Here is a 23846-nt window from a genome sequence, read left to right as displayed (position 1 = left end):
CAGATCCCTCTGTTCACCTACATTCTTCAATTCCCTACCATTTACCATGTACATCCTATTTTGATTTGTCCTGCCAAGATGTAGCACCTCACACTTATCAGCATTAAACTCCATCTGCCATCTTTCAGCCACTCTTCCAACTGGCATAAATCTCTCTGTAGACTTTGAAAATCTACTTCATTATCCACAACCCCACCTATCTTAGTATCATCTGCATACTTACTAATCCAATTTACCACACCATCATCCAGATCATTGATGTACATGACAAACAACAATGGACCCAACACAGATCCCTGTGGCACCCCACTAGTCACTGGCCTCCAACCTGACAAACAACCATCCACCATTACTCTGGCATCTCCCATTCAGCCACTGTTGAATCCATCTTGCTACTCCACCATTAATATCCAACCATTGAACCTTCTTAACCAACCTTCCATGAGGAACCTTGTCAAAGCCCTTACTGAAGTCCATATATACAACATCCACTGCTTTACCCTCATCAATTTCCCGAGTAACCTCTTCAAAAAATTCAAGAAGATTAGTCAAACATGACCTTTCAGGCACAAATCCATGTTGACTGTTCCTAATCAGACCCTGTTTATCCAGATGCTTATATATATTATCTCTAAGTATCCTTTCCATTAATTTGCCCACCTCTGACGTCAAACTAACAGGTCTATAATTGCTAGGTTTACTCTTAGACCCCTTTTTAAACAATGGAACATCATGCGCAGTACGCCAATCCTCCGGCACTATTCCCGTTTCTAATGACATTTGAAATATTTCTGTCATAGCCCCTGCTATTTCTACACTAACTTCCCTCAATGTCCTAGGGAATATCCTGTCCGGACTTGGAGCCTTATCCACTTTTATATTTCTCAAAAGTGTCAGTACTTCCTCTTCTTTGAATCTCATAGTTTCCATAGCTACTCTACTTGTTTCCCTTACCTCACATAATTCAATATCCTTCTCCTTGGTGAATACCGAAGAAAAGAAATTGTTCAATATCTCCCCCATCTCTTTTGGCTCTGCAGATAGCTGTCCACTCTGACTCTCTAATGGACCAATTTTATCCCTCGTTATCCTTTTGCTATTAATATAGCTGTAGAAACCCTTTGGATTTACTTTCACCTTACTTGCCAAAGCAACCTCATATCTTCTTTTAGCTTTTCTAATTTCTTTCTTAAGATTCTTTTTACATTCTTTATACTCCTCAAGCACCTCATTTACTCCATGCTGCCTATAATTATTGTAGATCTCCCTCTTTTTCCGAACCAAGTGTCCAATTTCCCTTGAAAACCATGGCTCTTTCCAATTTTTACTATTTCCTTTCAACCGAACAGGGACATAAAGATTCTGTATTCTTAAAATGTCACCTTTAAATGTACTCCATTTCTCTTCCACATCTTTCCCATAAAACAAACTGTCCCAATTTACTCCTTTTAAATCCTTTCGCATCTCCTCAAAGTTAGCCTTTCTCCAATCAAAAATCTCAACCCTAGGTGCAGTTCTGACCCTCTCCATAATTATATTGAAACTAATGGTATTGTGATCACTGGTCCCGAACTGTTCCCCAACGCATACCTCTGCCACCTGACCCGTCTCATTTCCTGACAGGAGGTCCAGCACCGCCCCTTCTCTAGTAGGTACTTCTATGTATTGCTGCAAAAAACTATCCTGCACACATTTTACAAATTCCAAACCATCCAGCCCATTTACAGAATGTGTTTCCCCGTCTATGTGTGGAAAATTGAAATCTCCCACAATCACTACCTTGTGCTTACTACTAATATCTGCAATCTCCTTACATATTTGCTCTTCCAATTCTCGCTCCCCATTTGGCGGTCTATAATACACCCCTATAAGTGTTGCTACCCCTTTCCCATTTCTCAGTTCCACCCAAATAGCCTCCCTAGACGAGCCCTCTAATCTATCCTGCCAAAGCACTGCTGTAATATCTTCCCTGATAAGCAATGCAACACCTCCACCTCTTGCCCCTCCAATTCTATCACACCTGAAGCAACGAAATCCTGGAATATTTAGTTTCCAATCACAGCCCTCCTGCAACCATGTTTCACTGATCGCCACAACATCATACTTCCAGGTGTCAATCCAGGCTCTAAGTTAATCCACCTTTCTTACAATGCTCCTAGCATTAAAATATGCACATATAAGAAACCCACCCTCTCTTATTCTCTGTTTATTATCTTTTTCTTCTCTCTCCCCTACATTTTGGGTCAGAGTGCTACCATTCTCTGCCTCCTGCCTCACACACTGACTGCTAGCTTTCCCAATTTGAGACCCTCCCCCCAACCATACTAGTTTAAAGTCTCCCCAGTAGCCTTTGCAAACCTCCCCGCCAGGATATTGGTCCCCCTCGAGTTCAAGTGCAACCCGTCCTTTCTGTACAGGTCACACCTTCCCCAAAAGAGGTCCCAATGATCCAGAAACTTGAATCCATACCCACTGCACCAGTCCCTCATCCACTCATTTATCCTCCACCTCGCTCCATTCCTACTCTCAATGTCACGTGGCACAGGCAGTAATCCTGAGATTGTTACCTTTGCAGTCCTTCTCCTTAACTCTCTACCTAACTCCCTAAATTCTTCTTTCAGGACCTCTTCTCTTTTTTTACCTATGTCGTTGGTACCTATATGTACCACAACCTCAGGCTCCTCTCCCTCCCATTTCAGGATTTCTTGGACCCGTTCAGACACATCCCTGACCCTGGTACCAGGGAGGCAAACTACCATCCAGGTCTCCTGTCTGCGTCCACCGAATCGCCTATCCGACCCCCTGACTATAGAGTCCCCTATTACAATTGCCCTCCTCTTCTTTTCCTTACCCTTCTGAGCAACAGGACCGGTCTTTGTGCCAGAGGCCCGGCCGCTGTCGCTGCCCCCAGGTAGGCTGTCTCCCCCACCCTTACTCAAACATGAGTACTTATTTTCAAGGTGTACAGCCACCGGGGTACTCACCAGTCCCTGCCTCTGCCCGTTGCCCTTCCTAACTGTGACCCAGTTTTCTGTCTCCCATGGTCTTGGAGTGACCACCTCCCTGTAACTCCTTTCTATGACCTCCTCGCTCTCCCTGAGTAGACAGAGGTCATCGAGTTGCTGTTCCAGGTTCCTAACACGGTCCCTTAGGAGCCCCATCTCGACGCACCTGGCGCAGATGTGGACGTCTGGAGGGCACTCAGACTCCATGACCTCCCACATCTGACATCCAGAACAGTAAACTGCCCTGGCCCTCATTCTCCCCCTTATCCGAATACAATAAAGCCTTACCCGGGATACAAGCCAATCAGCTGCTTCCTCTAGTCCTGTAACGGCTGCTTCCTCTAGTCCGTTCGACCAATCAGAGGCTTCCACCAGCCCCCTTAATTTGAAGTGTGATCTGTGAATGGAACGTTGCAGATTTTGGTTCCTCCCTCTGTAACGGCTCCTGGGCCTCTGTTGAAACAAGCCCCGCGATGGTTTTTTTAACTCACCACAAGGAGGTTGCTCCTCCCTCTGTAACGGCTCCTGGGTCTCTGTTGAAACAAGCCACGCGATGGGTTTTTTAACTCACCACACGGAGGTCGCTCTTCCCTCTGTAACGGCTCCTGGGCCTCTGTTGAAACAAGCCCCGCGATGGGTTTTTTAACTCACCACACGGAGGTCGCTCCTCCCTCTGTAACGGCTCCTGGGCCTTCCTACCTTTACTTTCGTCTACTACTTTTTCATGTGCCACAAATTCTTCCTAGAGACAATATATCACTATATCAATATATAGGGTACAGCAAAGATTTACAAGGATGTTGCCAGGGCTAGAGGGTCTGAGCTATAGGGGAAGGTTGAGTTGGCTGGCACACTATTCCTTGGAGCGCAGGAGAATGATGGGTGATCTTATGGTGGTGTATAAAATGATGAGATGCTGTTTTGTTGGAGACTTCCGTGAATGGTGTGATCATAGAAACATAGAAATTAGGTGCAGGAGGAGGCCATTCGGCCCTTCGAGCCAGCACTGCCATTCATTGCGATCATGGCTGATCGTCCCCAATCAATAACCCATGCCTGCCTTCTCCCCATATCCCTTGATTCCACTAGCCCCTAGAGCTCTATCTAACTCTCTCTTAAATCCATCCAGTGATTTAGCCACCACTGCCCTCTGTGGCAGGGAATTCCACAAATATGATCAATTTATATTTGCAGCATTGTCTCGGTTTTAAGAGAAATTTCAAACTTGAACCAGGGGCCCACAGTTTAAGAATAAGGAGTAAGCCATTTAGAACGGACACGAGGAAACACTTTTTCTCACAGAGAGTGGTGAGTCTGTGGAATTCTCTGCCTCAGAGGGCGGTGGAGGCAGGTTCTCTGGATGCTTTCAAGAGAGAGCTAGATAGGGCTCTTAAAAATAGCAGAGTCAGGGGATATGGGGAGAAGGCAGGAACGGGGTACTGATTGGTGATGATCAGCCATGATCACATTGAATGGCGGTGCTGGCTCAAAGGGCCGAATGGCCTACTCCTGCACCTATTGTCTATTGTCTATGTGGAGTGTATTAGAGTATTAAATTTAATAAAGTAGTAATGTTGCAAAAGTTATGCATGTTATGATCTTTTTTTATTTTTATTCCCAGCATTACCATGGATATCTGGTTCCTGCTTTTGCTGCTATTTTGCAGTTGGCCTACATGCCTTCAAGCACACAACGCAACAGGTAGGTAATGGGAGCTCATTGGAATCTGAAGTGGACACTGTATTGTAATCCTAAATGCTTCTTAATTTTTGATCACCTGAGTTAAATTAATTTCCATTGCAAAACATTATGTGGTTCAATAGGTGCTTCATATACATTTCAGTGAAGAAGAAAAAAGTTAATTTTCTTTATTCTACCACTAAAATAATGTTCTATTATCATATTGGATTATCATATGAATTGCACCACAGCCCACCTATACACAATGAAAAGTAAGCTAAGTATTTCAAATCAATGTTTCTACAGACTTTAAACCAGCTATATTTATGCTAAGATGTTCATCAAATGCAACACGTGCAGATGATGTTGTAAAAATACAAGTTATGATTTGGTCATTTTTGAATGTAGTAAGTTTAGTTTAGATTTACCGTATGGAAATCCTCTTGGCCCACCAAGTCCATGCCGACCATTGATCACAGTTCACATTTATTTTATGTTAGACTTTCACATCAACTCCCTACTCATTTGGGGCAATTTACAAGCCAAATAACCAACACTTCTTTCAAATGTGGGAGGAAACTGGGGCACCATTGCGGTCACAGGGAGAACGTTCAAACTCCACAGGACAGCATCCGAGGTCAGGATTGAACCTGGGTCTCTCGCGTGTGAGGCAGCAGCTCTACCAGCTCTACCAGCTGTGCTACTGTGGTGCCCTTAAAATCTAAGTGAATTTTGCAATATTAAAGGACAACGTTTAGTAAAGGTGTGTGATATGAAATGTTTTTCTATGTGTATTTCTGTTCAATTTTTATTTTGTTTCTCACTAATCTGCTTCAAAATTGATTCTTTTGGCGCATGCCTTTAGCCAGTTTCAGTTTTTGATCTGCTTTTTACTTTTAGTTTCTCCTTCTGCCACCACCATCACCACCTCAAGCTTAATAAATTCAACTTTGCAAGTAGAAAATTCAACAGCCCCCAACCCAGGATCAGCATCTATGACTGGAGATGATTCACAAATGTTTAATACATCTGATGCCACCAGAGAAAATTCTACTATAGCTACAACTGAAGTAACAAATAAACCATTGCAGGAAGTGACTGCAAACATTACAAATTCTAATGCTACAGCCAATCCATCCATAACAACAAATGGAAAGTCAAATGAATCGTCAGCTGAAACAACTGTAGTCCCCACATCAGGTAGAGCAAGCTTCATCATGCCATTTTTTTTCAGTTTTGCTTTTAAAAAACAAATTTTGCTGTGATTGTGTTGTGCTAGATCAAATGATATGGAATTTGTTGCCTTGATTTATTTGAAAAACTGGAGAAGTATTGCTTTGTGAAGTGTGGGGGATTAATCATAACAATATATTACATCATTAACCATATTCAGAAAAGAAGGTGCATGGATTTCATTTATCACGCATTAACCTTTTCCTTGCATGATATGTTTCTTGCATTTTTGTTACATGTATTTGTGTTTGAAGGGTGGGAAGAAATGAGTTTTACTTCCACTGACCTGCAGATTCTAGGCTTTTTTTTCCCCTCCATGATTCTCAGATTCTTCTTTGATCAATCAATTTTTTCCATAAATAAGAAAGTGGCAGGCTGGCTGCTCTTGAGTTTCAGCTTTTGTAGTCAAAAGGGCAACATGTGTCAACTTTAAATAATTTCCCCTTCATTCGACAAGTTTTATATATATATATATATATATATATATATACAAAATCAATCAATTATCATAAAAGATATTGCAGTCCTTGTGAAGCAATTATGATGACACTTGAATCATTTAAAAATGATCTAAAATATTTAAAGTCATACTTGAATTCTGAAAACTGAACAAAATAATTATTAATTTGCAAGTTAGGTAAAATTTAGGAAATATGCTGTTTAATTACTAAGGCTAGTAATTTATGTTAAATTATTTTATTGTAAATTAAGTTAATATATTTTTATTTTCAAAATGTGTTGACCAAATATATGTTGCTAATATATAGTCCTAATTCTGTTTCACCCTTCAAATTGGTTGTTCTTTTATAAGACGTTTCTACTATATGCTTGACGACAATCAAGAATGGATGGTTACATCTAGTCTATTTAGAGACTAATCTGATTTCTTGAATGTTCTTTCGGGCCTTTTTCTTCAGATAAGAGGAGACTAAATAACCTGCTCACACATTTTTGACTGTGCCACTCTTAACGATTTGGCTGCCCAGGTGGTTCAACCCATTTTAATCCAGACTGCATTGTCCAGTGGTTGTGTAATGTGGTGTAATATGTGTGTATGAAGTTGTGCTGCATATTTTGGATATGTGCATCTTTTGGAAGTATGCTATTATATAAATGTATGCTTAGGATATCTGATTAACTGCAGATATGGGCATATTTTGTAAAGTCTTATCTACACTTAAATTAGTATAATTATGTTTAAAGAAAATATGTCAAATAAATGTGCACACTTTTCAATATGATTGAATGTCATAAGTTACCTAGAAGTACAGGTGCACAACCTTTTATCCGGAGTTCCGGAAACCGAAAAGCTCCGAAAACCGGACATTTTTTCCAGGATGTCGTCTGCACACCAAAGCTCGCGTTTGGCTCCAAACTTGAACCGAAACGACCCACGGTCAACCCAGGTCTGTACTACTGTAGCGGCTGCCTCCTCCCCGGAGACCGGGGAGACACTTAAACATCTGTAACTCATTGCTTAAATGTTAGTCAGTTAGTTTGGAGGGCTTTTATGTGAAGGGGGGGGGGGGGTGAAGGGGGAAACTTTAATTCTTAGTCCCCTACCTGGTCAGAGAGGCGGGGAGCGAGCAATGCCTTACCGGGTCGCCGTGCAGTAAGCTCCGGACCACTGTGGCCGCCGACTCCCAACATCGCGGAGCTGGGGGCTGCGGGCGTCCGGCCGCGGGCGGCGCCGGTTGTAGCTCCGACCCCGGCAACTCTACCCCTGGCTGCGCGGCGCTCCAAATCCAGCGTGGCCCGCGGCCGGACGCCCGCAGCCCCAGCTCCGCGATGTGTGTCGGCGGCCACAGCGCTCCGGAGCTTACCGCACAGCGACTCGGTAAGGCATTGCCCGCTCCCCGCTGGTATCCCAGCGCTGCGACGCCGCCGACTCCCAACATCGCGGAGCTGGGGCTGCGGGCGTCCGGCCGCGGGCGGAGCTGGATTTGGAGCGCCGCGCAGCCAGGGGTAGAGTTGCTGGGGTCGGAGCTCCAACCGGCGCCGCCCGCAGCCCCCAGCTCCGCGATGTTGGGAGTCGGCGGCCACAGCGCTCCGGAGCTTACTGCACGGCGACCCGGTAGGGCATTGCCCGCTCCCCGCCTCTCCGACCAGGTAGGGGAATAAGAATTAAAGTTTCCCCCTTCACCCCCCCCCACCACATAAAATTCCTCCAAACTAACTGACTAACATTTAAGCAATGATTTACAATGATTCCCCGGTCTCCGGGGAGGAGGCAACCGCTCCAGACTTTCCAAGCCGCCCGCGCTACCTACCTAATCTACGCTAAAAATCTTCCATTCGGAAATCCGAAAAATTCAGAAATCCGAGAAGTGTCTGGTCCCAAGGCTTTCGGATAAAAGGTTGTGCACCTGTATATGGAAATTTAATGTTTTGGCTCAAGGCATTATACATTTTCTGATATGACATTAACAGTAGCAATTTAAAAAAAATGTTTTATGTGAAGCTCAAGTTAAATAAGTTATCCTTAATAGTTCAGATCTCAAATATTTCTCCCACTACTTCACTTATGGTGTTGAAAACATTTTGAACAACAGAATTAAGTTGGTCTGTTCAATTAAACTATTATTTCAATTTCCCCATTTGTAGTAAATTAACTCTTTCAACAAAAACAAAATTGAAAAATTAGAGATTTGGCAGCTTAATCCCTGTCTCAATATACAGCTGAATGGCAACTGGCTAAAATGAATCACTGAACAATGTTTTAAAATTAAAATTAAAAATAAATAAATAAATTTCCATTTTAAGGCTTATTTTCTTTACAGGTGGAACATCAGCTGGTCCAGGTAAGGGTTAGAATCTTAGCAACATAATTTCCACCCTTTACATTTCATGAAAGTTACTTGTATTTTCTGTTTGATGTTGACTGACCTCCAGACGTTATTCTTATGTAATCGTTGTCACCTAATTGCAAATCTCACCAGTGCAAACAAGTGTTGGTACCAACAGACCATGAGCACTATGATTTTGCCATTCATTGATTCTTAATTTGCTGGCAAAGACAGTATTTATTGTCATTGAAGGTGGTCATCATCTGGTGCATTAAAGTTTTGTAATCCTGTTGTTTCTATTGCTGTTGAATAGGGATTTGCATGATTTGGGTACAAAGACATAAAAGGAATAGAAATACATATTCAAGTCAAGACGTTGCACGACTTGGAAGGGGACTTGCCTATAACATTGATCCCACATACCCATAAGTTTTTCTAAGTAGTTATCACTGATTTGGGTATTACCATTGTAGTAACCTTGAGTAATTGCAACATATTTTGCAGGTAATAGTCACCATGGCTGAGGCTTGGTGGGAATAAATATGGTTTCAGGGATATCAATCAAGCAGATTGTTCTGTCCTGGACCTTGTTAATCTTCTGTGTATTTGCACTTGTCCAGGCAGGTCCTGAATATTTTATAGCATTTCTTACTTGTGGATGGTATATTCTAGCTGGTATGAAGTTGCTACTTGATTTTCAGTCGTGTAAATGCCAGGACTTGCTACATGCTGCCACACAGCTTGAGTTCATAGTACATGTTGGTACTATGAATCTAGGTAGAAAAGGCATGAGGTACTGCAAAGTGAATTTGGAGAGAAGAAGGGTGTGCTATCTCTAAACTGGAAGAAAGGTTTGTTTACACTATATAGAACAGTGCAGTACAGCACAGGTACAAGCCTTCAGTACACAATGTTTGTGGCGAACATCATGCCATGATCAACCCATAACGTAATCCATATCGCTTCATTCCTACATATCAATGTGTCTATCCAAATGTCTCTAATGCTACTATCATATCAGCCTACACCGCTATTCCGGCAGCACGTTCCGGGCACCTACCCACCCTCTGTGACAAAAAACATTTGCCCCACACATCTTTAAACTTGATATTCCATCCTGGCAAATAGGTTTTGACTATCTGCCCTATCAATGCCTCTCATGATTTTATATACTTCTATCATGTCTCCCCTCAACCTCTGGCTTATCAGAGTAAACAATCTAGTTCTGTCCAGCCTCTCCCTGTAGCTAACACCCTCTAAACCAGGCATAATTCTGGTAAACCTCCTCGGCATCCTTTACAAAGCCACAGCATCCTTTCTGCAATACTCAAAATGCTGCTTAACAAAGTCCTATAAAGCTGCATCATGACTTCCTGACTCTTATACCCAATGCTCCAACCAATCTTCTTCTTCTTGCGTGTGGCGTGCACAGCCTAAAGTTGTCGGACAACTTGTTCTATTTGATCTTATTTGATTTTGCACGCCGGGTTGATTGCATTTGTCGAAACAGGGCGGACCATGTGAAGGTTGCAATCTCCCACCCCCTCCGACCAATGAAGGCAAGCAATCAATAAGCCGCCTGTACCACTCTGTCTACTTGGTTTGCCACTTTCAATGAGTTATGAATTTAGACGCCAAGATCCCTCTTTACATTAATACTGTTAAGGGTCACGCCATTAATTGTATATTTCCCCCTTCCATTCGATCTTTCAAAGTGCAACATCTTACTTGGATCGAACTCCATGTGCCATTTTCCAATCCACCTGCAGCTGTGGAGGATTTTTAGAGGACAAATTTAGAGGACAAATTATTTACTGTACTTGAGTTTGACGATTGTATTTATGTATAATATTATCTGATTGGATAGCATGTAAAACAAAGGTTTTTACAGTACTTCAGTACAAGTGACAATAATAAACTTAAACTTAAATCTAAAATCAGCAAGCTCAACGTGCAGAGCTGACAGGTTAGTGCGGATAGGGTGGTTGTGGTGGGAGGATGGATGGGGTGATATCAGCACATGGTATTACAATATTATTACAATTACAAAAACATGATTGAATGAAGGACAGGATTGGCAGCTTAATGTGCCAGGGTGCACAGTGGTTGCATTATGGAGAGCATGACTAGTATATAGATCGTCCAACAAGGCAATATGGCAAGAACTTATGAATATTGCTTTTCTTGGTTCCAATAGCAGGAATTGGAGAAACAGACAAGCAAGCAAATCACAGGAAGATGTAAAGGAAATAGGATTAGAGTAGTGGGGCATTTTAATTTTCCCAACATTGAACACGATTGCCTTAGTGTAAGGAGGAGTGGAATTTGCTAAGTATGCCCAAGATTGTTTTTCAAGCAATAGTCGTACCAGGCAGGGGCTGTATGACCATATCCTTAGAAATGAAATTGAGCAAATAGTGGAAGTGTAATTGGGGAGCACTTCAATAGAATTATCACAAAACTATAAGTTTTAAGGGACAGAAGTTTAGGGGTAACATGAGGGGGAACTTCTTTACTCAGAGAGTGGTAGCGGTGTGGAATGAGCTTCCAGTGGAAGTGGTGGCGGCAGGTTCGTTGGTATCATTTAAAAATAAATTGGATAGGCATATGGATGAGAAGGGAATGGAGGGTTATGGTATGAGTGCAGGCAGGTGGGACTAAGGGAAAAATGTTGTTCGGCACGGACTTGTAGGGCCGAGATGGCCTGTTTCCGTGCTGTAATTGTTATATGGTTATATGGTTTCAACGTAGTTATGGAAAGAAATAAGATTGGTCCTCAAGTGTGAAGCCATCAATTGATTGAAGACTGCTTTTGAAGCCCAAGAGAAAACATGGGAAAAGTAGATGGCAACAGATATTTGTGTGTTAAACAACATCTGAAAGAGATTTAGCAAAGGTGGCAAGATGAGAGAACCATAGATGACAAAGGTTATTGATGTGTAGAAACAAGGAAGGATGATGACCCATTGTCCCGGGATGGGGATAAAAGGGACCATGAAATATCCTTGTTCGGGTAGATTAAGAAAATTCTGTCATGCTATATTTGGAGTAAGAAGGCTGGGTAAGAGTGGATCTCCCTTGGGACAAGATGATAATCTATGCGTGAAGCAAGGGAATGAGGGCAACAGGATGAAGATGAAAAGATGTGGAGGATAGCGAGTCCAGGGAACGCGACGTTGATAGTTTGGAGCATGTAGTTTAAGAAAGTATAGATGGTAGATGTCTTAATACACAAGGGTGGATAAATCACTCGAGCCAGATGAGATCAACTCTTCCTAACTCATTCTGGGATACGAGTTTGAGCGTGGGCCATGACAAAGATTTTGCATCTTCAGGAGCCAAAGACGAGGTGCTAGATAACTGATATTGCTCCTTTATTTATGAAGCTGCGGGGAGGATGGGCGGTAAAACAGGTCACCACAGGCTAGTGAGCCTTGTATCAATAGTAGGGAAATTATTGGACAAAATTTAAGGGACAAGATTTATGGACAATTGGAAAGGTGGGGGCTGATTAGGGATAATCAGCATGGTTTTCTGGTGGTGGTGGGAGGGGGGGGGGGGAGATTCCTGACTCAGTACCTTGATAAACATTTTTGAGGTGGTAACAAAGGAGATTGAAGGCAGGGTGTTAGATGTCGTCTATGTGTAGTTTTGGAAGGCACTAGACAAGATTGCGCATGCTAGACCAGGACGTTAAGGCACAACGGATCCAAGGCGAGCTCGTTAGTCGGATCCAAGTTTGATTTAGTGATAGCAGGCAGAGTGTCGAGGAAAAAAACATTTTCTATGGATCTTGGTGAATTACAGGAATTGGTGCTATGTCCTTTGCTATATGTGATCTGAATGTGAAAAATATGATCGGTAAGTTTGTGATGACATGAAAATTGAATAGCGAGGAAGATTGTCCTCGCTACAGCAGGATATAGATCTGTGGAAAATAAGGTGGACCATTGACTAGATGGAATTTAATGCTGAAGATGATGCATTTTGGAAAGTCAAATGGGGAGGACATTTACAGAGAATGATAGGCCATGAAGGAATGTTGAATAGAGGGACCAAGGGTTACAATGTCATAGTTCCCTGAGGGTGACAACAGAGTGTTGTGAAGAAAGAATATATGAGATGTCTCCCTTCATGGGTGAGAGCATTTAATAAAAGGGTTGCGGTGTTATGTTGTAACTTTATATGCATTTTTAGCTGCATTTGGAAATTTGTGTGCCATTTGAGTCTCCACAGGAGAAGGGATGCGATTGTGCTGGAACGAGCGTAGCGGAGATTCATCCGGATGTTGACTTGACTTGGTTATGAGGAGGGTTTATATAGGCTGGCCTTGTTTTCACTGGAATGAAGGAAGCTGAAGGAGTGACCTGAAAGAAGTAGGTAAGATTAAGAAAGGCATGAATATATTGGATAGATTATTTAAAAATTCCTATGGTTGGGATATCAAAAATTAGAATGCGTTGGTTTAAGGTGAGAGGAAGGAGCTTTAAAGAAGAATTGATGTGTAGATATTTACACAGACAGTGGTGGATATCTGGAACATGCTGCCAAAGGTGGTGGAGTGATTGGATATGATTACCATGTTCAGGAGGCATTTAGATAGACACAGATGTGGGCAAGGCATCGACAGATATAGTTTTATTGTGGGCAAATAGGATTTGTGTAAATAGGCAAATAGCTCAGCGTGGCAGTGGCGGGCCAAATACTTGTTTCTGTTGTATGTCACACATTTTCTGAGGAATTGAATATTTAACAATCATGGGTGAACATCCCAATAATTGCTGATGGTTTGTAATTTTAGAGTGGCTACCTAGATCCTAATGGCATGTGCTGCTTATAAATGCCAATTCTTTTTTTGTGTTTAGCCTTAAATCTAGGGAGTAATAATTATGGTTATGCCACGTGTTTTCTGCCGCAAGTTAGATTTCAGGGAAAGTTGTTACGGCTTTAACTTACTTATTGGGTATTATAGTTTATTTTACTGGTAAATGGTATTGATGTTTGAGGCTACCCTGTGGCATGCTAATGATTGCACTTTGCTACAAAAATAGAAGCAAGAGTAAGAATCGCCATTTTGTGCCTTTCCTGCCATTTTAATAAGATCATGACTGATCAGATATCACAGTGACCCCTCTGACTTTTTAATTCCCTTAATATCAAAAAAAATCTAGCAATCCTTTAAATATATTTAGGAACTGAGCTTTCAAGAAGAAGTGTGCGAAAATTACAGTGCTGCGCACCAGCATGGGCATAGGTTCCTATTAACAGAAATCTCTACACAAAGGGAGTTAACAAGATAAATATTTCAACATCTTGTTCTTGGTCAGCATGGATGAATTGGGCTGAAAGGTCTGTTTCCGTGTTGCATGAATCTACAAATTAGTTTAGATTATTGTGAATAACACATATTCCTTTCGGGTGTAATGTCACAGTTGCTTACCATCATTTGCTACCATGATCATCGCAATATATTGAACTTTGGCACGCCGGGCAATTATTAATTGTATGCTGTTGTTATGCAGGGGAATCTGATCAAGGGGGCGGAAAAGGTGAGTTTTGTGTTCCATGATATGCAATGTCACGCCCCTTCATTGTCTTTGTCAAACTACCCAGATTGTGACCTTGTCGTTGGCACTATAGATCTTTGTGGCTTGTGATTTCAGAAAAGTTTTTTTGTTATGGAGAGCACTTTTGAAAGTCTGCATTAACATTTTCTTATTTAATGTTAAATATAAATAATTGCAATAATTATGCAATTAAAAAAAACCATATTGCCTAATTATCATTTTTTGCCATCCATATATGAATATCAACTGTTTCAGTGGATTGTTAAAGCATCATTTAGTTTATTCAACCTGAGATGATGCGATTTAAAAGGGTTAAAACTTTGGAATATGAAATAGAGGGCAAGCTGTTTGCTTTCCCTGGAATAATAAAGACTGGTATTCTTTTGTGTTTGTAAGTCAACAAAGTACTTGATGCCACAATGTAAGAAGCATGTTGAGAGTCGTCTAAAGTGTTTAATTGTCATTTGCACCAGAGACTGAACAATAGAATTCTTTCTTGCTGCAGCTTTTGTTGGCACATCAATGCAATGGCACAACGACTACAGTAAACAATAATACAATAAATAATCAGTTACACAAGGTGACCAGACCATAATAGTGCAAGCTGAAATACAGTATGTAGTGCAACCCTGTGACAAAGTCCAAAGTAGTTCGGTACTGAGGATTGTATAGTGTGGTTCAGGAGTTTGACGGTTGATAGAAAGAAGCTGATCTTGAGCCTGGAGATCACTGTTCTCGGGTTCCTGTACCATCTTCCCGAGAGTAGCACAGCGAGATGAGAGCATGGCCAGAGTGCTGTGGGTCTTTGATATTAGCTGCCTTCTTAATGTTTTGCTTCTAGTAGATTCCTTTGATGATGGGGAGGTCAATAGCAGTGATTATCTAAATGGTGGCCGACTAGGAAAAGGGGAGATGCAGCGAGACCTGGGTGTCATGGTACACCAGTCATTGAAAGTGTGCATGCAGGTGCAGCAGGCAGTGAAGAAAGCGAATGGTATGTTAGCTTTCATAGCAAAAGGATTTGAGTATAGGAGCAGGGAGGTTCTATTGCAGTTGTACAGGGTCTTGGTGAGACCACACCTGGAGTATTGCGTACAGTTTTGGTCTCCAAATCTGAGGAAGGACATTATTGCCATAGAGGGAGTGCAGAGAAGGTTCACCAGACTGATTCCTGGGATGTCAGGACTGTCTTATGAAGAAAGACTGGATAGACTTGGTTTATACTCTCTAGAATTTAGGAGATTGAGAGGGGATCTTATAGAAACTTACAAAATTCTTAAGGGGTTGGACAGGCTAGATGCAGGAAGATTGCTCCCGATGTTGGGGAAGTCCAGGACAAGGGGTCACAGCTTAAGGATAAGGGGGAAATCCTTTAAAACCGAGATGAGAAGAACTTTTTTCACACAGAGAGTGGTGAATCTCTGGAACTCCCTGCCACAGAGGGTAGTCGAGGCCAGTTCATTGGCTATATTTAAGAGTGAGTTAGATGTGGCCCTTGTGGCTAAGGGGATCAGAGGGTATGGAGAGAAGGCAGGTACGGGATACTGAGTTGGATGATCAGCCATGATCATATTGAATGGCGGTGCAGGCTCGAAGGGCCGAATGGCCTACTCCTGCACCTAATTTCTATGTTTCTATGGTCCAAGCAATGCTCATCACTTTCCACATCCACCTATATTCTTGAGCACCCGAGTGAACCAGGCTGTGATGCAGTCAGTATATCCTCCTCTGTATACCTGTAGAAGAAGTTCATAAAAACATAGAAAAATAGGTGCTGGAGTGGGCCATTCGGCCCTTCGACCCAGCACCGCCATTCAATATGATTATGGCTGATCATCTAAAATCAGTACCCCGTTATTGCTTTTTCCCCATATCCCTTGATTCCTTTAGCCCTAAGAGTAGAACCTCCTAAAATCAAATCCTCTCGCAATGGCCAACATGCCATTAGCCTTCTCTGCCTCCTGTACCTGCATGTTTACTTTCAGTAACTGATGTACAAGCACACCCAGGTCTCGTTGCACCTCCCCTTTTACTAATCTGATACCATTCAGATAATAATCTGCCTTCCAGTTCTTGCTACCAAAGTGGATAACCTACATTTATCTACATTATACAGCATCTGCCATGCATCTGCCCACTTGCCCAACCTATCCAAGTCACCCTGCAGCCTCATAGCATCCTCCTCGCAGCTCTCACTGCCAACCAGCTTTGTGTCATCCACAAACTTGGAGATGTTACATTTAATTCCCTCATTTAAATCGTTAATATATATTTATTGTAAATAACTGGGGTCCCAGCACCGAGCCATGCAGCACCCCACTAGTCACTGCCTGCCATTCTGAAAAGGACCCTTTAATTTCTACTCTTTGCTTCCTGTCTGCCAACCAGTTCTCTATCCATATCAATAGACAATAGGTGCAGCATTAGGTCATTCGGCCCTTCGAGCCAGCACCGCCATTCACTATGATCATGGCTGATCATCCACACTCAGTACCCCGTTCCTGCCTTTTCCCCATATCCCCTAACTCCGCTATCTTTAAGAGCTCTATCCAACTCTCTCTTGAAAGCATACAGAGAATTGGCCTCCATTGCCTTCTGAGGCAGAGAATTCCACAGATTCACAACCCTTTGTGTGAAGGCGTTTTTCCTCATCTCCGTTCTAAACCCCTCATTCTTAAGCTGTGGCCCCTAGTTCTGGACTCCCCCAACATCGGGAACATGTCAATACCCTACCCCCAATACCATGTCATCTAGTTTTACGCACTAATCTCTTGTGTGGGACCTTGTCAAAGGCTTTTTGAAAGTCCAGAACACCACATTTCACTGGCTCTCCCTTATCCATTCTACTTGTTACACTCTCAAAAAATTCCAGAAGTTTAGTCAAGCATGATTTCTCCTTCATAAATCCATGCGGACTTTGACCGATCCTGCCACTGCTTTCCAAATGCTCTGTTATAGCATTTTTAATAATCAACTCAAGCATCTTCCCCACTACTCTGATGTAAGGCTAACTGGTATATGATTCCCTGTTTTCTCTCTCCCTTTTTTTCTTAAAATGTGGAGTTGTCTTGGCTATCCTCCAGTCCACAGGAACTGATCCAGAGTCGAGTGAACACTGGAAAATGATCACCAATGCATCCACAATTTCTAGGGCCACCTCCTTGAGTACTATGGGATGCAGACTATCAAGCCCTGGGGATTTATCTGCCTTCAGTCCCAACAGTTTACTTAACACCATTTCCTGACTAATGTGAATTCCCTTCAGTTCCTTCCTCCCACTAGATCCACGGTCCCCTAGTATTTCTGGGAGATTGTTTGTGTCTTTAGTGACGAAAGAACCAAAGTACTCGTTTAACTGTTCTGCTATTTCCTTGTGTCCCATTATAAATTCACCTGTCTCTGATTGTAAGGGATCTACATTTGTCTTCACTAATCTTTTATTTTCTACATATCTAAAGAAGCTTTTACAATCATTTTTTTATTTCCCGCAAGCTTTCTTTCATGCTCTCCCCCCCCCCCCCCCCTCTTAATTAATCCCTTTGTCCTCTATTGAGTTCTAAATTTCTCCCAGTCCTCCGGTTTGCTGCTTCCTCTGACCAATTTATATGCCTCTTCCTTGGATTTAACACTATCCTTGATTTCCCTCGTTAGCCCCGATTAAGTTGCCTTCACTATTTTACTTTTTCCGCCAGACAGGGATGAACATTTTTTGGAGTTCATCCATGTGGTCTTTAAATCTCCACCATCAACCCTTTAAGTACAATTTGCCAGTCTATCCTAGCCAATTCCCATCTCATACCTTCAGAATCTCCTTTCTTTATGTTTGCGACCCTAGTCCCTGAGTTAACCGTGTCACTCTCCATCCTAATGCAGAATTCCACCATATTATGATCACTGTTGGCCAAGGGGCTTTGCACAACAAGATTGCTAACTTATCCTTCCTCATTACACAATACTCAGTCTAGGATGGTCTGCCCTCTAGCCAGTTCTTCTACATATTGGTTTAAAAAACCATCCCGTATACATTCCAGGAAGTCCTCCTCAACGCTGTTACCAATTTGGTTGGCCCAATCTATAGTAGATTAATGTCACCCATGATAACTGCTGTACCTTTGCTGCATGCATCCCTAATTTCCTGCTTGATGCTATCCCCAACCTCCCTACTGCTATTTTGTGGTCTGTATACCTCCAACAAGCGTTTTCTGCCCTTGGCTATTTCGCAGTTCTACGCATACCGATTCTACAGCATCCAAGCTAATGTCTCTCCTTGCTATTGCATTAATCTCCTCTTCAACCAGAAATGCCACCCCACCTCTTACTTTCTGTCTATCCTTCCTGAATATTGAATACCCCTACATGGATTGGATTAAGATGGGTTAAGATAGATTAAGATGGTGCCTGCCTGCAGCGACATTTTGCCAGCTGCATGACAGAAAATCGTCAAATATAGTATTTCTGAGCTTACCTGTATAAAAGAATCTGCAGAAACCAGCAATGTAAGTAATGAGCTTCTAACGCATTTAATGTATTAGCGCGACTGCGATCTCCCGGAGGTAGCGACTGTAAGGGAATTCCTGATCGGAGGGGAATCCCCAACCTCGCGGTGGCTCGCAAGTGCTGTACCTGTAAACACCGAGGAGGTCTTCATAGTGTACGGAAACGTGGTGGTCGGGCAGGACTACAAGTAATACTGAAGTGCAGGGGACTTCGGCCCCCTCCCACTACCATCCTACTGGCCAACATATAATCCCTTGAAAACAAAGTGGAGGGGTCAAGGCTGCTTTACCAAAGGGAGCTGAGGAAATGGTCTGTGTTCTGTTTCACAGAGACATGGCTCACAACATGTGTTCCAACAAAAACCTTCCGAGTGTTTCCGAACCAGAAGCCTTGGATGAACCATGAGATCCGCACTCTTCTGAAGACCAGATCCCAGGCATTCAGGTCTGGTGATGCAGAGGTCTATAAGAAGTCCAGATACGACCTTGGTAAGGCCATCAAAAAGGCCAAAAGGGACTTCTGCTCTAAACCGGAGGATGAGACGGATGTTCAGCAACTGTGGCAGGGCTTGAATGCCATCACCTCCTACAAGGTAAAATCAGGAGGCTGCTCAAACGACAGTGAAGCATCACTCCCTGACGAGCTCAATACGTTCTACGCAACGTTCGATAGGGAGAACATCGATGTGCCTTCCCGAGTCCTGGTTCGCCCTGATGGTATTACAGTCACAGTCACAGAGGCCGACGTCAGAAAATCTTTCAGGGGGGTGAACCCTCAGAAAGCGCCTGGACCTGATGGTATACCCGGTCGAGTTCTCAAGACCTGTGCAAACCAACTGGCGGGAGTTTTTGCAGACATTTTCAACCTCTCACTTCTGAGGTCTAAGGTTCCCACCTGCTTTAAGAGGGCATCAATAATACAAGAAGAGTAAGGTGACGTGCCTCAATGACCATCGACCAGTGGCACTAACGTCGGTGGTGATGAAGTGCTTTGAGAGGTTGGTTATGGTGCACATCATACCTCGACAAGCACCTCGACCCATTTCAGTTCGCACACCGCCACAACAGGTCAACGGAGGATGCAATTTCACTGGCTCTCTACTCCTCATTGGACCACTTGGAAATCAAAACACTAACGTCAGGTTGTTATTTGTAGACTACAGCTCGGCATTTAATACCATCATCTTTTCCAAGCTGGTTACCAAGCTCACGGAACTGGGTCTCTGCGTAACGCTCTGCAATTGGATCCTCGACTTCCTCATCCACAGACCACAGTCTGTTCAAATTGGCGGAAACACTTCATCCACAGTAACAAATAGTACCGGAGCACCTCAATGCTGCGTGCTCAGCCCCCTGCTTTACTCACTCTATACCCATGACTGCGTAGCCGGACATAATGAGAACTCCATCATCAAGTTCGCCGATGACACCATTGTTGTTGGACGAATCACAGATGGGGACTAGTCAGAGTATAGAAGTGAGATCGACCGACTGACCAAATGGTGCCAGCACAACAACCTGGCTCTCAACATCAGTGAGAACAAGGAACTGATTATGGACTTTGGCAGGGGTAGGATGAGGATCCACAATCCTGTTCACATCAATGGGACGATGGTGGAGAGAGAGATGGGGTGGTCCAGTGAACCTGGGTCGGCAGCGCTGGGGACCCAGGATTGATCAAACCTGGCTGCAGATGAGGCGCGGGTCTGTGTGTGCGCTCTCGCATCTGCCCCCTCTCTCTCGCTGTTACATCCCGTACTCCCGCTACCTGTTCCTTTGGGGGGGGGGAGGGGGGGGATGAGGAGTTTACCATTTATGGGAGTCTCTCTGGAATCAAGAATTTCATTGCTCATTCGTATTCACAGATGAGGCTGAAGAATTCCATTGCCTTGAAATTAGCAGATTAGTGAAATTCGACTCAGAAACTATCATCATTGTGTTCCAGTCTGGAATACATTAATTTTCCTAAAATGTGACCACACGGCACCCCCGCTCTTCAGATTAAATATTTTAGCACATAAATTATGAATAAAGATAAGAATTTATACAGTATCTTCAGCCGGCACTTCGTTCGCTTTTTCTTTATGGTGAATGACCTTTAACAAATCCCATGATTCCTTGTGTTTTCGGAATACCGAACTCGCTCATTCATCCACCTTATTACAAATGCTCCTCGCAATAAGGCACAAAGCTTTCAGGTTTGTTTTTGTTATCTCCCTTCTACCTTTTGCTTCTGTCCTCCTTTTCTGTCCCTCTGCCTCCTTGCATTGGTACCCATTCCTCTGCCCTGTTAGTTTAAACGTGACTTTTCCTACACTCTCCCGTTAACTGTTCACATACACTTACACGTTGTTGACTCCACCTCCCCCACTGTTTAGTTAAAACCCACCCGTGTAGCACTAGCAAACTTGCCTGCCAGAATGTCGGTCCCCCTACAATTAAGGTGCAATCCGTCCCTTTTGCCCCAGAAGAGATCCCAGTGATTAGAAACCTAAATCCCTGCCCCAACTCCTCAGCCACACATTCAGATCCCCCTATCTTCCTGTTCCTACCCTCACTAGCATAAGGTACTGGAAGCAACCTAAAGATAACCACCTTTCAAGAGAGGATTTAACGACATGCCAGACCTCCTCAAACTTCTGAGGATGTAAATGCATTGATGAGCTTTCTTTGTGATTGTATCAATGTGTTGTGCCCAATACAGATATATACACCCAGGAACTTGAAGCTGTTCACTCTCCCCACCGCCTTCCTGCAAAGAGGACAGGTGCATGGACCCTTGGTTTTCACTTCTTGAAGTTAACAATCAACTCCTTAGACTTGCTAACATCGAGAACAAGAATGTTTTTTGGTACTACTTAGCCAGATTATCCATGTATCCATGTTCCTCCTGTACACCGACTCACTATTAACTGTAAATCATCCAACAATTGTGGTACTGTTTGTGAATTTAAAATAGCCATTAGAGCTATGTCTGGCGACAGTGTCTTGGGTTCAGGGAGAATAGAACAGGGAACAGAGCACACCTCCTTAAAGTGCCCCTGTGCTGATGGTCAGCAAGAAGGTAGTGTTGTTGTCAAGGTAGTGTTGTTGTGAGGATAGGGATGAGCAGAAACCCAGTTCCTTGAATTTCACAATAAGTTTAGAGGCGATGTTAATGTCAAAAACCGAGCTGTAGTGAATGAACAACAGCCTGACGTACATGTTCCTGATGTCTAAGTCATCAGCACTGAGTGGAAAGCCAGGAAGAGTGGGTCCAAATCCTTAGTAAGGCTGGAATTGATATGCAACAAACACATTCTCTCAAAGCACATCATCATAACCGATTTGAGAACCACTGGTTGGTAATCGTTGAGAGGTCACCTTGCTACTCTTGAGCTTTGTTATTATAGATGTCCTTTTAAAATAGATTGGGACCTCAGACTATAAAGAGGTTGACATTGTCTGCAAAAAGTCCAGCAAGGAGTTCCTTTGTTTTAACAAGAACGTGGCAATATACACTATCAGGACTAGTGTAAAAATGATTTGTGCATCCAGAATATATTGGATACTTTCTCCAACTTCCAATTCTCTATAAAACCTCACAATTAACTCGAGCTTTATTTTCCTAAGTTGTTTTGGTGCTAATTTTAATGCTGGCAAAGCTGCATTTTTTCACATCGTTGATGGGTTATGATTTTGTACTGCTGGAGTCGTGGATGGTGATAGTTTTAAATTAGAATGGATAAAATGAGGTTTTGTGTTTCCTTTTCGTCTCTCAATCATTACTGAAATAAAACATTATGGCCATTCATCCACATTGTACTATGATTATAATAGAAATATACTTGTTAGAAAAATAATGCCTTGCCATTTTGTAGCGCTTGCCACCTAGCCTCCGGTACTTCAGTGATCTATGTCCTTATCTGGATACTTAAGCTCTTCATATACTGGGTGAAAACATTCCTCCTCAGATCCCCTTTCCTTCCACCCCTTAACCTAAATCAGTGCCCTCTTATTTTTGATGCTTCTGCTATGGCAAAACATTCTTAATATCCATCCAAACTATGCCACTCGCAATTTTGAATACCTTAATATGGTCCACCCTCGTGCATCTGTGAAATATTTTGCTGTTTCTACATTGGTTTCAACAGTCACCTCGGAACTCACAGAAGCGGAGTGCAAACAAATCACCCGTGACCTTGATTTGCCTGGGGGCTTCAACATTTCTATTATGTTGGTGTTACTAAACTTGTTGGAATTGTGAGTTTAGCTGAGGATTTGAAGACGCTTTAGGGAAATATGGGCAAATGTGAGTGGGTGAGATATTCTGGAAGGAATTTTATGTGGAAACATTGTGAAGTTATCACTTTGGTGACCATAATCAGAAAGCAGTGTCAATTAATTGGTGAGAAATCGGTCGTGTTGATTTTCAAAGCAATCTGGGCTTGCATTCAGTCACTGAAGGCCAATTTGCAGATACAGCAGTAGCTGGTAGGTTTAACAAGAGTGTTTGATTACATGAGCTAGGAAGTCTTGTTCCAATTGTAGAGGACCATGACGAAACTGCAAGTGGAGTATTGGGTTCAATTTTGATTTCCTTACCAAGAAAGGATATATATCCCATTTTGGATATTTTATCTGTTTTATACAATTTTAAAACTTGAATATTAAAAATCTATAGAATCAGATGTCACAATGGCATTGATTTCATACTGGGATAAGTTTTAGGTTATTAAGGATGACTTTTGCATGCAGAATTCTCCATTCTTATTAATAGAAAAAAAAGTTATGAGGAGGTTTCATATTTGAGGTTGATGTCCTGATAATTGAGGACGTGTACTTGATTTCTTGCTTTTCTTTCTCCCGAATACAATTCATCTTCACATTCCTTGTGAAAACTCTAAAGCCAAACAGGTAATGAGGAGGTGAAAGGAAGTGGTTGTGTGCAACAACATATGAATTGCATCAATGGCAATGGGGGACATATTTACCATTGGATGATATTTAAAAAATATTTTAGTTCTTAACAAAGCGTGTTTGTTTTACCTATTTTGCTGCAATAGTTTGCTTTATTATTCCCAAGGTAAACCCTCACTT

General features: G+C 42.5%; 1 protein-coding gene across 6 annotated transcripts in view; it reads left to right on the top strand.

Annotated features, from left to right (window-relative positions):
* Nucleotides 1–23846, top strand: part of ptpra (protein tyrosine phosphatase receptor type A) — a 175486-nt gene that overhangs the window by 73850 nt on the left and 77790 nt on the right. For 2 of the 6 annotated variants that reach the window (XM_033035285.1, XM_033035277.1), the window contains exons 3-6: nucleotides 4627–4706; nucleotides 5586–5885; nucleotides 8699–8719; nucleotides 14227–14253. In XM_033035285.1, coding sequence (XP_032891176.1) covers nucleotides 4634–4706; nucleotides 5586–5885; nucleotides 8699–8719; nucleotides 14227–14253 — 421 coding nt within the window. In that variant the 5' untranslated portion in view covers nucleotides 4627–4633. The remainder of the gene's footprint in view (nucleotides 1–4626; nucleotides 4707–5585; nucleotides 5886–8698; nucleotides 8720–14226; nucleotides 14254–23846) is intronic. The other 4 variants (XM_033035301.1, XM_033035308.1, XM_033035292.1 and 1 more) reach the window with 3 other exon arrangements.

Source organism: Amblyraja radiata, chromosome 1 (genome assembly GCF_010909765.2).
Source record: "Amblyraja radiata isolate CabotCenter1 chromosome 1, sAmbRad1.1.pri, whole genome shotgun sequence".
In the NCBI taxonomy this organism is placed as follows: Eukaryota; Metazoa; Chordata; class Chondrichthyes; order Rajiformes; family Rajidae; genus Amblyraja; species Amblyraja radiata.
The sequence above is the reverse complement of the archived record's forward strand: the minus strand, read 5'-3'. Positions and strand labels throughout refer to the sequence as shown.